This window comes from Schistocerca serialis, chromosome 1 (genome assembly GCF_023864345.2).
Source record: "Schistocerca serialis cubense isolate TAMUIC-IGC-003099 chromosome 1, iqSchSeri2.2, whole genome shotgun sequence".
Classification (NCBI taxonomy): Eukaryota; Metazoa; Arthropoda; class Insecta; order Orthoptera; family Acrididae; genus Schistocerca; species Schistocerca serialis.
In genome coordinates this window covers 1,105,216,392-1,105,234,127 of record NC_064638.1, presented here as the reverse complement: position 1 = coordinate 1,105,234,127, position 17,736 = coordinate 1,105,216,392, and the positions used below count along the sequence as shown (strand labels likewise).

The 17,736-nt window shown below is 41.5% G+C and overlaps 1 protein-coding gene across 3 annotated transcripts in view; it reads right to left on the bottom strand.

Annotated features, from left to right (window-relative positions):
- The window catches only part of LOC126416498 (mediator of RNA polymerase II transcription subunit 30-like), an 85,318-nt gene that overhangs the window by 35,387 nt on the left and 32,195 nt on the right, over positions 1-17,736 (bottom strand). For all 3 annotated transcript variants that reach the window (XR_007575476.1, XM_050084242.1, XM_050084250.1), the window contains 2 exons: positions 7,769-7,996; positions 3,819-3,977 (listed from right to left, as the gene is read on the bottom strand). Coding sequence is in view for 2 of the 3 variants with exons in the window: in XM_050084242.1 (XP_049940199.1) it covers positions 3,819-3,977; positions 7,769-7,996 (387 nt within the window). In the remaining variant the exon portion in view is untranslated. The remainder of the gene's footprint in view (positions 1-3,818; positions 3,978-7,768; positions 7,997-17,736) is intronic.

Sequence of the window (17,736 nt, the reverse complement as noted above, 5' to 3'; positions counted from 1 at the left end):
GACTGCTGTTTCGATTCAGGTTCAAACATGTGCTGACAAGTTACAATTCCACCTAGAATTGACGCGCAAGTCGCCGAAGTGGCGTCAAATCGAAAGACTTGCACCAGATGAGCGGTCTACCTGACAGGAGGCCCTCGTCACACACCATTCATTTATTTTCCACCTAGAAAGTCATTTAGGTAACACAAAAAACTGTTGATTAAAAAAAGCAAACATTTATTTCCTAAAGAATATCACTGAACTTTATTGGAACCAACATCAAATGCATTTTGCAAAAAGTTTAAAATGCATGAATGACAATGTGCTCGCCAACTGTAGCACTGCACACATCCATATTTCTCACAATTTTTACGCAAATATCTTCACAAGTGAGGACATTTATGCTATTTTGTAGCATGATGGTTGAAAAAGCAACAAATATTGTTGACATCCAACATTAAACACTTACAGCTTCTGTACTTTAAAAACTTTAAACCGTAATGTTCAAATATTCTTGGGTAAAATTAAGCTAGTTTTGCATTTTTGAAAAGTAAATGTGAGTGAATATTGCTTTTCTGGCCTACATATTTTTAAAGAAACTGAAATTTCATAGTGATCAATAGCATTTCTGTTTCATTCGAACAGCCAACTACTTGTCCCTGAGTATGCCAACTTGGCCCACAGAAAGTTTTAGTTAATAATATTAATAATAGTTCTCCACTACCTGTAACTCAATCTGTCACATTTATCATTTAAGTACCTCATATTGTGCGCTTATAATTAAACTAATGGTGTTCCGAGTGCCACAGTGCTGGCTGCCTACATTGCAGGATGCTGCAACATCTTAGTATGTTCATTAATAGGTGCACTTGCGGAGTATACTGGAAAAAATAATAGTTACACTTTCACCAGCAGAAAATATGGCACTGTAAGCAGTCAGAATGTGGCGTGGCTGCACAGAAGAGGGAGAACGATCAGACAGGTGGTTATGTTGGTTCTGGCACATTTACTAGGATGGTCACGAATTATGACACACATTCAGTACTGTGTCCTCACTCAGCAACATGCTGCATATATAACATGGCATGGCCGATAGTTGACAGCAAATCCCTTATCAGATCCCTTTCAGATCAGGAAGAGTCCCAGTAAATCCAGGATGGACACGATCTTTCAGATATCACCACAACCAGGAGTCGAATGGATTGAAGTTGGGAGTTCTGTAAGGTCGCACGTCTTTCGATTGTAAAGAGACGATGCCGTCGTTACCAAAAGTTTCTCGAAGCAAATCCTTCATCTGGCAAGTGACATGTGGTGTCGCAAATCTTGCATGAAAATATGGTGTGACACATCTCCATTCTTGTAATGCTTCAGTCAAGTGTTGCAGGAGGAGGTCCACACAGCATGCAGCTGTTGCTGAGTGCTGAGTGCAATGTGTCATCTCCTAGATGAAAAACAGACAGAGATTGAAGGAGCTTGAGTAAACACACCACACAGTCACATAAGCTGAGTGCAGTGGATGTTACTGCATAATATGTGGCAGAGTAGAACGCCATATGTGACAGTTCTATTCCTTCAAGGCACCGTGTAGAGTATAATGTACCTCATCCATCCAAAAAAATATTCCCTGGCCCCAAGTCATCCATTCTCATTTGTGTGAAAAAAATGACTGGCAAAATCACAGCATTGTAGCCTATCTTGAGCCCCATTTGCTGCACATTCTGAATGTTTGAGGGATGCCAGTGTAAATATGTGCTGCATAATCTTTTGAACTGTTGACTAGAGGGAGACAGTTACATTGACTTTTGGCATGCTTTAATTTTTCCGGAAATACTCTATTTTGCCATATCATTCCACAAACTCGAATTTTCTTTTCAAGTAACTTCTCTGCAAGTTCTACACTGTTATAATTATCCATGTGGAGGTGATGCCACTTTAAATAAGAAGCCGTAAATAGTTCCAGCACTGTTTTCGCTGAAGGCTGTCCAGTGCCGGAATATATCGAATGAGGAAATGTATCCTGTACTCTAATCAAACAGTGTGCGAGTGAGTAGGCCATATTTCATAATTTTCGACGGATTGTAAACTTTAAAATTTAACAATCTTCACTACGGTATCATTCCTTCATCAATTGAGATGTTTTGACTTACATTAAAAGTTTCTTTGAACTCTTTGGAAAAATAACCAATTACGAACTACACTTTGAAAAGCTGGTCAGCATTATCCAGTTTGTTGCTGTTGTCGGAGTAATGTAAAAATTATAATATTTGTCTGAATCGGTTGTGCGGCACCTTTTTGCGAAACACCGTTGTGTCTTTCAACGGATTCGTTGGCCAATAATCACTGATCGTTGCCTTTTCTTTTTTTTACAATTTCCATAAGGATAGCAAGTCCAAACCATTTTCTAAGATCGGGTCCCGTAACATCGACAAATTTGACATTTTTAAAATCCAGTTTCCTTCTGTTGCAATTTTGACTGTAGTACTTGTCGGTTTCATTGTTAATATATTCAACTAGATCATTTCCCATGTATAATTCTACGATATCCTCGATGCTCTGTTTATCTCTAGGAAATGTGTTTGGACCCGGAGATCCTTCAAATTTATTATTGGTTCTCGATAAATCAAAGTCTGACCACTATGCACTGTCTTCTTCATCTGATTTGTCCTTATCAGTTGGCAACCGTAGTGTTCGCCAAATTCTTCTTTGATGTATTTCACTACCTTCCAACAACTCTGCTTCACTTTCTATTTTTTTTATATCCAATGTCTTCTTCCCAATCGGCCAAATTGTCCAGAACGTCACACAAGACGTCCACGCATTTACCGTAAATAATGACGTCTTTTTTGGCGGCTATTATGAAAGGGCACAAGCACTGTGTGCGTAACTCACTGTTACCTAAACAAAACACAAACAGAATGCAAAAGATACTAAAGTGCTGTCGCCAGCCACTGAGCGATACTACGCATACGACACCACTGTGGTGTCATTGGATGGCATAGTGTTAATAAGTGATTCCCATACAGAGGCCTGAGCTCATGGTGCCCCTTGCACCTACCACTGTCGACCTCTGTTCACCATCTAGCCCATATGCAATGATGTGGGCACATCTGACATGGAATCTCATTGACTAGAGTAGAATTGTCTTCAGTGATGAGTCCCATTTCGAGCTGACTCCCGATGACCAAGAAGGATATGCCTGGAGATGCCCTGGACAGCGGTGGGATACCAACCTGACTATCACCTGCCATACAGCCAGACAATCAGAAGCGATAGTCTAAAGGGCCACTTCATTTCAAAGCAGGACTACTTTGATTGTCATCCGCAGCACCCATTATGCCGATACTCTATGCTCCAGTTTGTTGCCCTTCATGGCAAGCCACTTTGGGCTTACGTGTTCACCACCACGTGGTAAGAGTTTCTACTGCCTGTCTTCATGCTGCCAAACCCTACCTTGGCCAGCAATGTCGCCGAATCTCCCCAACTGAGAATGTTAGGAGCATTTTGTTCAAGAACCTCCAATTGGCTCAGAATTTTGAGAATCTAATGCAGCAATTGGACAGAATTGTGGCACACTATCCTTTCAGAGGACTCCCAACAAGTATATCAATCAATCCCAAGCTGAATAACTGCTTGTGTAATGATCAGAGGAGGATCAATGTGTTAGACTTGCTCAATTTGTGAAGCTCTTTCTCCTCAATAAATCTTCCATCTTTTCTGGCATTACAATCATTCGTTTGTCTGTACATGTACATCATACTACCTATTTCATTTCCATTCAGTTTGTTAATGTTACTTCTACAGTCAATTGTAAATACATTTTGCTCAGATAATGTACTCACCTCAATGTGCGTATACTCCATACCCTGACAATTTTCATTGCATTTATCATATATTAACCTTAATCTCTTGAAAAGAATGCGAACATTTCGGATCTGTTCCTGAAGTTTTGCCTTCCTTTCAGCGCTTGTGTTTGTTCCTTGTGCTGTGCCATTTGGGGGCTGCAAAGAAAAAAAAAGGTGTTGAGTAAGTACGATGATATATTCTAGTCAAAATGTGCTAGCACCGATGATATGCTACGGATCCTAGGGAAAATATCGTGGCTGCAGAAGTTTTATGTACACCTGCTCAGAATTACTCCATGAAGAAGGAACAAGTCAGTCCACTCTTCTTGAAGTGTCACAGAGATAAACAATATATGAGGCTATTGGTCAAGCTTTGGAGCTGTAGGAATTACTCTTCATTCTGATGTGAGTCAAGATCATGAAATGTCTCACCAGTGTAGCTACAATCTGTAGCTTGATGAGCTTTTGGATGCACAAGAGCTGCTCAGTCTTAGTAAGAGGTAATAAATGATGTGAATGACCAGAAGGATATTTTTCCAATATTTTCAAATAACTGGACAGGAAGAGAAGGGCAAGATCATCCATGAACAACCACAAGCTAAGCAATATTTGCTTCTTGTTCAGCAGTTACTCTATTAATAGGTAACAAAATAAGTGGTCCTGAAACAATGGAGATGGCAGCATGATAAGCAACCACACGAGATGTTGACCACACTTCTTGTTGCAGTGCAGTCTAACTAGAAGCACAAAGGTCATGTCCACACTCATAATTAAGAAGTCAATATTGTACCTGTGTCAACTGCTATTACCATTATTACTATGACCATTGCTTGTAACGCAGACTGTTTAGACTGATTCTGCAACACCAGTACACGGTTGTATTGAACTCTGCACATCGTGATCATAGTCCACCCCCGGTAGCTGGAATGGTCAGCGCGACAGACTGTCGATCCTAAGGGCCCGGGTTCGATTCTCGGCAGGGTCGGAGATTTCTCCGCTCAGGGAGTGGGTGTTGTGTTGTCCTAATCATCATCATTTCATCCCCATCGCCGTGCAAGTCGCCGAAGTGGTGTCAAATCGAAAGACTTGCACCAGGCGAGCGGTCTACCCGACAGGAGGCCCTCGTCACACGCCATTATATCGTGATCATAGAATTAAATACAATAGACAATACAGTGGTCGTGATGCTATTCTATGATCTGTACATCATTGTAGATGTAGCATTGGTAAAATCTGGGAACAGTTACATTGACAGTAACTCGCACTTCACTAGCAACAACTGATACAGCAAGAAAAACACCAGGAACAGCAAGAAAAATGTTATCTGTAGCAATGTGAACACCACTAGCAGCAACAGCCCCTGCTGAACTGGCTTCTGCGACAGTCCACTTCATCTACTGTGCCGATTGGAGTGTCCTCGTTTCGATTCCTGTCCCCACATTTGCACCCCAAATTAACATAAAGGATCAGGACTCATATGTTCCATGGCTTTGGCAGCATTTTCACTCATTCTAGGCAACAGATCCACAATCTCAATAGTCTTTCATCATGTTTGTTGCCTAATTCTAAGATTGATTGATTGATTGAATTTCCAGCTTCGAACTAGTTCATGCAGTAAAACTAGAAGAATTATCATTTGAGGAGGGTTGGGTTGTTTGGGGGAAGAGAACAAACTGTGACATCTGTCTCATTGGATTAGGGCAGGATGGGGAAGGAAGTCGCCCATGCCCTTTCAAAGGAACCATCTCGGCATTTGCCTGGAGCGATTTAGGGAAATCACGGAAAACCTAAATCAGGATGGCCGGACACAGGATTGAACTGTAATCCTCCCGAATGCGAGTCCAGTGTGCTTACCACTGCACTACCTCGCTCGGTATCATTTGAGGAAGTAAGTGACTTATTAGGCTACAGTTTGTAGCCTGACTAACAATCGACAAATTTTGCAGACAAAAATAAATCGTCTTATTGCTCATGAGTTACTGACTTGTTTGTCTAGTAGTAAATGTAAATTCACTGTGGAAAGTGTCAAACATCTCATGCAGATTCACAAATCCATGACCTTACGTTTTGCTATGTCTCTGCCAGGGAAATTTGGGAGAAAGCTTGAAATCAGAAGGTCCACTGTTAAGAGGCAGTGCTGGGCACAGCTGAGGATTCCGAGGAGATACTCCACACAATAGACAAACAGCTGCAGGTGGCGCTGTCTTATCACATGTAAACAACTTGGCTCAGCACTGGCCCTCTTTTTCCTCTTAGGACTGATCAGACCAAACATGAAGCTGGCCAGGTGTCTACATTTTTGTGCATTGCAAGAATGCAGTGCCACATTTTGTACTAGTCTTCTGATAGTAACTAATGAAACAGCATTTCCTCACCATTTTAGCAACCCTATCACACACAGAGCTCTGCATCACAGTGAGCCATTTATGTGGAAAGTGTTTGGGGTATACATCCTTGATTCACATGTCCAACAGCAACTCTGACAACACAGATAAGAGCTCCTTGCATGAAGGTACAGACCTGTAGACTGCATGTGTCTTGCCATGTTCCCATAGAACATAGGTGTCGTCTACATACCAGGAGAAGTGATTAGGTTTGAACCATGCAGTTTTTAGTGCCATCTCCTCAAAGTGCTCTGTACTGATACCGGTAAACACTAGGGGCAAGTGACAAGCCCCTGACTATGCTACCAACTTGTTAACAGAACTCTCTGCAACATTTAGGTTGTGATGAGTGCATGTTCAAACAGCTTCACCCTTTCAAGCTCATAGCTTCACCATTTGAAGATCAAAATAATCTGGTAGGAGCACCAAGGCACCTGTAAGTGGTATTCGTGTGGAAAGAGATGTGATGTTGAAGCTTGCATGCCCTTCAGCTGCATCTCTTTCAGTATGGTTCCGAATTCAGCCGAGTTCTTCATATGATGACTACAGTGTCCTACTATGGTTTTCAGAGGGGCGGCTAGATACATGGCCATTCCATACTTGAATGCATTAATGATGCTGATTATAGGCTACAGTGGTGTACATTCTTTAAGAATTTTATGCAAGCCACACAAGCATTGTGGTAGTGGAGTCTTTGGATATAGTGGCTCCATCCACTAGACTGTCACTTTGGCACTGTAAGTTCTGAGTTGCAATGATCATCCATTAGTGATAAATTTCCTTGAACTTGATATGCTACAGTGTGTTCACATTCCTGTGAAATGGGACTTTCATCCAGCACATACTGCTGACATGAACCTGAATGTTGACATCATACATAAACTAAGTGTTCCCTATACCCACACGGAAGGATGGTCACGTTGTCAACATATGCTAGAGATTCTAGAAAAAAAGACTTGGCAAAAAGTATCACTGAGTCATCATCTGGCAGGTTATGTTGTTTATCAAGCAGAATCAGCTCCAAAATGCCACGTCTGGAATTTGTCTGAAATGCCACTCTGCTTCCATATTTAGAGATTATGGTTCTACCAAAGGAAAGACATTTCTCCCATATAAATCGGAAGGCATTAGCGAAGTTTCCTACCCAGGTGGAAAATACCACAATGATACAACTTCTTGGGAACAATTCACAAAGTGACAGTGATGAATGTCTAGACAATGTAGATCACATTAGTTCTGACTTTTCCAATGTAAGATGCTTCTTAGATCATGTGATGGACATCATTTCTGAACTGATTCTTCATTATGTGATATGCTTGTTTTTCATGGTAATTAAACTTGGATAGAGCCAAAGATCTCAAAAACAGATGCCTAACCAGAAACAACATAAAAGGACATCTAAATGTTCACACATTTATTTATTTCACTATATATATTTATGCTCATAACTTCTGTCATAGCAGTGCTTCCTCAGTTCACAAGCAGCAGCCAGGTGGGGCAGGTGAACTATGAGGAGTCAGTACACTTTCTCTTCCACCTGCTATGAATGTGGATTACACAAACCTGAATTGTTTTAAGTGCCATGAAGACTTCCTGAGTACGGGCTACAATATCTTGAACAGTTTCTTGGCCAAACCGGCAGAGGGAAGCTGTGTTGATTTCTTTTGATTGTGCAGGCTGCTGTGGAACTTGCTGCTGTGGCTGTTGCCCTCCAACTCCAACCTGAGACTGCTGGGCTCCTTGAACTGCTGCTACCTGCTGTTGCTGCTGGATTTGCTGCTGAACAGCTGCCTACAAAAAACATTTAAATCATATGTAATTTTAAATATATGCGACCCAAACTAATATTTTTAAAAGTGAATGGTGGTGTTACGATTACAAGTATGGTAAAGCAGCACATGGGGGCAGGTGGCAAGGCGAAGGTAAGCAAACATATTCTGTATGATCTCATGAAGAATGGGTAGCCCACTCTTTGATTCAGTTATTTTACAGATGAGAAGTCTCATATTAAGCTTTTGGAGACAATACAGTTAATAAATTACATTCTTTAGAAAATGATGGAAGCACAGAAAAGGAATGAGAATTTCTGCTACATCAATAGTAAAGCAGACCAATATATATGGCAATAGTAGGTAGGTAGTTGTTGGCTGCCCCAACTGCTGATTGGTTACTGAAACCAAATGTTTCTGTTGTCCGTTGGCAATTTTACCATCATTTCATGAGCAAGACAATATGGAACTCATCAAGCCAGAAAGAGGGTTTGATATTAACAAAAATACTAGCTATGTTTTGAAACTTACATTGTATTATTTTACCTTTTAACCAATTTCAATGTAATTACTTTTAAAATTCATGGTAAACCTTCAGCTGTCCTTTATTTTGCACAATGTGCTTTGCTACTAGTTTCAGTCAAATGACAATTATTAAGCATAAGCTGGTATGAATGGCTGGGATGTTATACTATAATAAAAGTAACTTGCTATTTTGACCCCACCACAGTAGCAATATTTTTTTTTTTTTTTTAATAGCGGTGTACAACGGATTTCGTAAGGACGCAAAGATCATGATGACAGCTAGTCACACACCGAGCTGAGCATGTGACTAGCTGTCTTTGTGATCTTTGCTTCTTTATGACATCTATTGTACACGGCTATTACTGTAAAAAATTTTGTAGAACTATGGTGAGCTCAAAACAGCAAATTACTTCTATTATACTCCAACTTCCCAGCCGTTCATAGCAGCTAATGCTTAATAATGGTCATTTGACCGAAACTAGTAGTGACGTGCATTGTGAAATTAAAGGGCATCTGAAGGTTCACTATGAATTTTAATAATTATTTGGCCTGCAAACATACATAAATAATTCCCATGTCACTTAGAAACTTCATTTTCTGAGACCACTCCCCAAATAATAGTGTCTCAAAAGTCTTCTCATAGTGGACTACCAACAATTATGGAAAAGATAGATTGGTACTAACCATAAAGAGGACACCTTGAGTTGCAGAGAAGACTGTTGCAGAAAAGACTGTTACATATAAGCTTTTGGTCAAAGCCAAGTTCAGTAAAGAAAAATGCACAACCCCCCCTCCCCCCCCCACCCCTCTCTCTCTCTCTCTCTCTCTCTCTCTCTCTCTCTCTCTCTCTCTCTCTCTCTCTCTCTCTCTAAAAAACTGCCTCAGGCCACTCCAGCCAGACTAACAGAGAAGCGTTGAATGAGAGCAATAATCTGGAGAGAGAGGAGGGGGAGGGGGGGGTGAAGGATAGCAGGGCTCAGATGGGTGGAGAGGGATCAGTGTTGGCTGGCAGAGCATGCAGGGACTAGAGATGTCAGGACAGGGACAACACATACGGCTTTGGGAGGCTGTGGGGAAGGGAGAGGGGAAGGGAGAGGGAGAGGGGAGGAAGAGGAAAGGAAAAAATGGGGAGCAGAAAGAAGAGTGAGCAGAGGAGGAGAAAAGACTGATGGACACACCGACAGATAGCAGCACACAATGAGTGTAAAGGGAGGCGAATTGTGAGGATGTGACAAGATAGAGGACAAAACTCTTCAGTGGAGGGTGTGAGGACAGTTTCCACTCCCTCTGTCTGATCCCCACCTCCCAACTCACTTCCCCACCCTCACTTCACATTGATCCCTGCCAATGATCCACCAATCCGTTCCCCTTCTCTGCTCCTCTCCTTCCCATTCCTTTTTTACCTTCCCTCCCTCCCCCACAGTCTTCCTACACTGCACTGGATAGCACTGTCTGCTATCTGCAGAACCCTGCACACTGCCAGGCAGCTACAATATTACCACAAACTTTTTATTATGTGCTGGACTATTATGTAAATGAGCTAGAATATCAGACTGGGCAGGATTCACACTTGGCTCACACTCGCAATAGTAAGTTTCATACCTTAGATTGCTCTGTTCCTCTGACAATTTCTGGACTCTTGAGTTTCGGGCTCATTTCAAGATCACTGTATAAAAAACTATGAATTCCAGCTCAATAAGAAACACACTGAAGCTATGTAGTTTAACGGTAACACTACAGTATTTTGCATTTCGGTAACTGAAAGAAACGAGTGATCAGTATAGAAAAAGATGAACTACTACTTTCAATCGGAAAGTACCCATAATACATTCAATCTTCAGAATCTTCTTGTGGAAAGTTATTCATAAAACAGTTGGCACTTGATAGAAGTTACGGATAACTATGCTGCAAATGAGACAACTACCACAAACTTACAAGCATTAGTAATCTGCACATCTCTTTATGGAAACTCAACTAATGAACATCCAAAGAGCAACAAAAATTCTACAATGCTAATGAACATTCTTCGCTGTCTCAGTTGAGCCCACATGTTGCGGCTGCATACAGCTCTACCCATCAGGCATGGTGAAAGGACAGTCTTAAACCACAAAGACTTTGGTACAGCTTTGCATATCTGGCTCTGAGACGACACCACATGATCGCCGTTACACACGCCATACACTGGCCCATACGAAGTTCTGGTAAAAGGAAAGAATACCTTCACTATTGATCAAAATGGCAGGCATGAAAAACCTACACCTGCCTGCCTCAACAGGGAAGACTCTCAGAAGCTCAGTTCTGGTTGCAAACGTCTAGCACAGAACAACATGGCAGTCAATCAAATAATGCAGTAGGACAACACCAATCAGCCAGCAGCTGTTGTAATACAAACACCCCGACCAGTTATCATGAGGGCAGGCCAACAAGTTAAGCACCAGTATCCCAACATTCCTAGGGCACCAGTTTTGAAGGGCATGGGGGCAAGGCGGGTCTGTAGTGCACCAACAAAGTACTGTGTGCACTGCTACTCTCAACGACTTTCAGACTCTACAACCACTACCTCATTCCCAAAACACCTTCCTAACTAAATTGTAACACACAACTGCTACTCCTTTGAAGGGACAGTATGCTAACAAATCCATCGCACAGCCACACGCACCCCTTCTATGCCTATCTATTTATGGGCCATCTAGAGGAAATCTTCCTAAGCCTCCCATAACCCCAAATTCCTGATATGGTTCTGGTCCATTAATGAAATCTTCAAGCTCTGGACCCATGGCCAGAACATCCTATCCTTATTCCTTCACAACCACAACACCTTTTCTTCCATCCACATCACTTGGTCCTGCTAAATCCAGCATGCCACCTTCCTGGTTGGTGACAGTCCTCTCTGATAGTTCCATCCACACCTCTGTCCACATTAAACCCACCAACCACCAACATTACTTGTATTTTCATTCCTTTCCAGACCAAAAAATTCTTTCATATAACCTGGCTACCCAGGGACAGCATACGTCAGTGATGGGAGCTTCCTTGCCCAGTATGATTGTCTCACTAAGGCCTTCACAGGCAGACACTAACCCCCAAACCTTATCGGCAAACAGATTCCTCGTGCCATGTCCCCACACACCTCCTATCTTCCCACCACCTCCAAGAACCAGCTACTGAAGAGGGCCCGCTTTGTCACCCAACATCATCACAGACTGGAACAACTGAATCATATCCTTCATCAGAGCTTTGATCACATTGTCAACATGCCCCGAAACCAGGGACATCCTACTCAACATCCTTCCAAACCCTCTTTAAGTGATGTTCCATCATCCAGCGAACTCCAAAACATCCTAGTCCATCCATACGCCACTCCCAACTCCAACTCCTTGCCACAGGGATCATATTACTGTGGAAGACCCAGGTGCAGGACCTGCCAATCTGCCCACCCAGCACTTCCTATTCCAGTCCTGTCACAGGCTTATCCTATACCATCAGAGGCTGAGCTATCTGTGAATGCTGGTATGTTATACACAAACTCTGCTGCAATCATTGTTCAGCTTTTTATATTGGTATGACTACTAATGAACTGCCCACAATGATGAATGGCCACTGCCAAACTGTTGCCAGGAGTAGTGGATTACTTTGCTGGACACAACATGCTTTATTTCAATCACTGTTTCACAATCTGGGCCATTTGGATCCTTCCCTCCTTCGCCAGCTTTTTTGAGTTGTGCAGACTGGAGCTATCATTGTAACACATTCTCCACTTCCAAAATCATTCCGGCCTCAATGTATGGTTCTACTGCCCCCGCACCCTCCACACAACTGCTTCCGCCTGCTCTGACCTGCCACCTCACAGTTCACCTCCCTTTACCCTCACTGTGCACTCCTCTCTGCCAGTGCATTCACCAGTTTCTTCCCTTCTCTATTCCTCTCCTTTGCACTCTGTTTTCCCCCTCCTCTCCCTCCTGATATTGTGCCTGTCAGCCCTGTCCTCCCACCTCTAGTCCCTGCAAGCTATGCCAGGCAGCACCAATTCCTCTTCCCCGACCTGTGTTCTGCTACTCCTCCCATTCCCCACCATATTCCAGATTGTTGCTCCCATTCAATGTGTTTCCATTGTTGTCTGGCTGGAGAAGCCCAAGATAGCTGCCATGTGTGTGAGGTGTGCTTGTTTGTGCAAATGTGAGTCTTTTTCTGATGCAGACTTTGGTCAAAAGGTTATATGTAACAGTCTTTTCAGAATGCCTGTCTGCAATTCAAGGTGTCATCTTCATGGTGATTAGTAACTATCCTTCTAACAATACTGTTAACATTTCAACATCAACTTTCCATTGTTAGATATCATTAAATCTTAGTTTTCAGACTGTCTTGCATTTGCTATATTAGTGCCGAGTGTTTTAAACATGAATTGTAGTGTACTTGACTGTTAGTCTCAATTCTACGTTTACCACTGCTTAATGATTTATTAGCTACAAAACTGGCACATGACAGCTACCAGTCCACTAAGTGTGGGAACTCTACAATCTGCAACTCTTAATACTTTTTTCTCTTACCTATTCATTTGCCTTCATTTTATCTCTCATTACTGACAAACATTCTTCAATCTTTTGCTTTCTCCTCCTAAAGAACACACTGTAGTTTTCCTTAAAAGATGTGCAGTATCATTATTTTTCCATTTTAACTTAAATGGAGTATGTAAGGCTACATTATAAACAACATATGGGAAGCCATAACTGTGTTATATTATCAGCCCACCGTGACAAGAGGCACACATCCACCAGCAGAGGTTTCTTGTATACGGAGCTTGTAAGTCACTGAGCTTCATCCTGTACTATTTGCCATAACCCAACTAACCTAGGCCTCTTCTGGCTGCATGGTAGGAGCTGCACGTACAACCACCCTATGTTCTTATGAAGCCTGATTTAGTAGAAACCACACACTGGTGATTTATGATGCTTAGTTACGTTAGGAGCATGTGGAAAACAATGAGTCTGTTTAGATTTTCAAAATAGTGACCAATACCTAAAGTTGTTCAGATCAAATGTGTCTTAGTAAAAGGAGGACACAGCTCCTGAAAAAGAATCCTACTTTTTCATAAATGTGTCTTTTCTTTGTGTAGGTATGTTAACAAGTATCATCTTTTGCAACTGAATGTTTGGGTTTTGTCTCACTTAAAACATTCCACAAATCATTAACAGCATTTTGCCATTCATGCTGTGGAATCAGTTTCCTGACTCTTGATTCTTGTCTTGTGCCAACCTCTTCATCTCCGAGTATTCCATTCTGTCTTCCCTTGCAGGTTTTACCCTTTACAGCTTCTCTAGTACCATGGATGTTGTACCTTTATGGCTCAATACATGTCCTATCATCCTGTCCCTGCTTTTTACCCATGTTTTCTGTGTGTTCCCTTCGTCACTGATTCTGCAGAGGACTTCCTCATCTTATCAGTCCACCTAATTTGCAACATACTTCTATAACGCCACATCTCTAACACTTTGATTCTCTCCTTTTCTGATTTTCTTAGAGTTGATGACATACATTTCCAGAAATTTCACCAGCAGATTAAGGGGAGAGAGGATGGGAGTAAGAGGTCACATCCATAAAATTGACTGAAAAGTCCATTTTCAATTTATTTTTCATTTATTAGTAGAACTCATAGGCAAAGTTTCAATGATGAAATCACATCCGAAGTGACTGAAAAATAAATATCCAACACAACCTTCCTGCTGGGACCACTTTTTGAAGAAACACTTCAATATCTAAAGGCTCAGTGGATAACAACTCCTACATTCAAAAGGAGAAGATTCTGAATATTATCCTAGATCTTGCCACCCCCACTTACAGGTTTCTGGCCAATCCTTAACTTCTAAAAAGTGTGCTCCTGGTAAAACCTAGAATCCAAATGAGAGTCTAAATTCCCTTATATGGAAACCATGCCCCCAAACCACATTTGCATCTGCTACAGTTGTCAAAATCACAACTTATCATGCAGTTCTTGTATTTAATAATGAAAATGTGGGGAGAATGAAGGTTTGAGAGAGACTGGGCATTAAGATGGGAAATTTCATCCAAAACATCTTGAGAAAAATAGATTTACAGCACCTCTCTAGAGCTGAAAAGAAAGTTGAAGCCCTGGTAAAGGAAAAAGCTGAACAAGAAACCAGAATAGAAGCCTCAAAGCAGAGGAGGGCCCTGAGTACATATCTGGAGCCATCTGAAATGGTGACATAAGGAAGTAGTTAGGACGAACTTTAATTGCATTTCATGGGAATTGGGTTTTTCAAAAGTTTTTGTACCTTGTTCTCAGAATTTATGAAGGCTAGATTTATGAAATTTTGTACACTTATTTCCATAAAACCAATAAAATTTTTCTCAAGGGTAAACTTTGAAATTCTGCAGGTAAGGTGAGATATGGGGCAAAGTGCTCGGAATTTCACAGGAATTTCTTTATCCAATACTTAAAATAACAGAATAGTAATTATTTTTTAAAAAATTCTCCTATTAAATATATTACAAAACCCTCATAAGAGAAGCTTACAATATGCAAAGAGATTAAACATACAATATTTTGTAGAAAGCTCCAACAGTTCTCTAGAAAAAGACAACACTATTTTATGAAAATAAGATTTTTAAATTCCGTAAAAAATGTTAAATATGTTGTTGTTGTTGTTGTTGTCGTCTTCAGTCCAGAGACTGGTTTGATGCAGCTCTCCATGCTACCCTATCCTGTGCAAGCTGCTTCATGTCCCAGTACCTACTGCAACCTATATCCTTCTGAATTTGCTTAGTGTATTCATCTCTTGGTCTCCCTCTACAATTTTTACCCCGACGCTGCCCTCCAATATTAAATTGGTGATCCCTTGATGCCTCAGAATGTGTCATACCAACCGATCCCTTCTTCTAGTCAAGTTGTGCCACAAACTTCTCTTCTCCCCAATCCTATTCAACACCTCCTCATTAGTTATGTGATCTACCCATCTAATCTTCAGCATTCTTCTGTAGCACCACATTTAGAAAGCTATGCTCTTCTTGTCTAAACTATTTATCATCCATGATTCACTTCCATACATGGCAACACTCCATATAAATACTTTCAGGAAAGACTTCATCTATACTCGATGTTAAATTTCTCTTCTTCAGAAATGCTTTCCTTGCCATTGTCAGTCTACATTTTATATCTCCTCTACTTCGACCATCATGAGTTATTTTGCTCCCCAAATAGCAAAACTTCTTTACTACTTTAAGTGTCTCCTTTCCTAATCTAATTCCCTCAGCATCACCCGAGTTAATTCGACTACATTCCATTATCCTCGTTTTGCTTTTGTTGATGTCCATCTTATATCCTCCTTTCAAGACACTGTCCATTCCGTTCAACTGCTCTTCCAAGTCCTTTGCTGTCTGTCAGAATTACAATGTCATCGGCGAACCTCAAAGTTTTTATTTCTTCTCCATGGATTTTAATACCTACTCCGAACTTTTTTTTTTGTTTCCTTTACTGCTTGCTCAATATACAGATTGAAGAACATCGGGGATAGGCTACAACTCTGTCTCACTCCCCTCCCAACCACTGCTTCCCTTTCATGCCCTCTACCCTTGTAACTGCCATCTGGTTTCTGTACAAATTGTAAATAACCTTTTGCTCCCTGTATTTTACCCCAGCCACCTACAGAATTTGAAAGAAAGTATTCCAGTCAACATTGTCAAAAGCTTTCTCTAAGTCTACAAATGTTAGAAACCTAAGTTTGCCTTTCCTTTATATATCTTCTAAGATCAGTCTTAAGGTCAATATTGCCTCCCACGTTCCAACATTTGTAACGAATCCAAACTGACCTTCCCACAGGTCATCATCTACCAGTTTTTCCATTCGTCTGTAAATAATTCGTGTTCGTATTTTGCAGCCGTGACTTATTAAACTGACAGTTCGGTAATCTTCACATCTGTGAACACCTGCTTTCTTTGGGATTGGAAATTTTATATTATTCTTGAAGTCTGAGGGTATTTCGCCTGTCTCGTACATCTTGCTCACCAGATGGTAGAGTTTTGTCAGGACTGGCTCTCCCAAGGCTATCAGTAATTCTAATGAAATGTTGTCTACTCCTGGGGCCTTGTTTCGACTTAGGTCTTTCAGTGCTCTGTCAAACTCTTCAAACAATATCGTATCTCCCATTTCATCATTATCTACGCCATCTTCCATTTAAATAATATTGTCCTCATGTACGTTGCCTTTGTATAGGCCCTCTACACAGGGTGTTACAAAAAGGTACGGCCAAACTTTCAGGAAACATTCCTCACACACAAATAAAAAAAAGATGTTATGTGGACATGTGTCCGGAAACGCTTAATTTCCATGTTAGAGCTTATTTTAGTTTCGTCAGTATGTACTGTACTTCCTCGATTCACTGCCAGTTGGCCCAATTGAAGGAAGGTATTGTTGACTTCGGTGCTTGGGTTGACATGAGACTCATTGCTCTACAGTACTAGCATCAAGCACATCAGTACATAGCATCAACAGGTTAGTGTTCATCACGAACGTGGTTTTGCAGTCAGTGCAATGTTTACAAATGCGGAGTTGGCAGATGCCCTTTGATGTATGGATTAGCACGGGGCAATAGCCGTGGCGCGGTACGTTTGTATTGAGACAAACTTCCAGAACAAAGGTGTCCCGACTGGAAGACATTCGAAGCAATTGATCGGCGTCTTAGGGAGCACAGAACATTCCAGCCTATGACTCGCGACTGGGGAAGACCTAGAACAACAAGGACACCTGCAATGGACGAGGCAATTCTTCGTGCAGTTGACAATAACCCTAATGCCAGAGTCAGAGAAGTTGCTGCTGTACAAGGTAACGTTGACATCATCACTGTATGGAGAGTGCTACGGGAGAACCAGTTGTTTCCGTACCATGTACAGCGTGTGCAGGCACTATCAGCAGCTGATTGGCCTACACGGGTACACTTCTGCGAATGGTTCATCCAACAATGTGTCAATCCTCATTTCAGTGCAAATGTTCTCTTTATAGATGAGGCTTCATTCCAACGTGATCAAATTGTGAATCTTCACAATCAATATGTGTGGGCTGACGAGAATCCGCACGCAATTGTGCAATCACGTCATCAACACAGATTTTCTGTGAACGTTTGGGCAGGCATTGTTGGTGATGTCTTGATTGGGCCCCATGTTCTTCCACCTACGCTCAATGGAGCACGTTATCATGATTTCATACGGGATACTCTACCTGTGCTG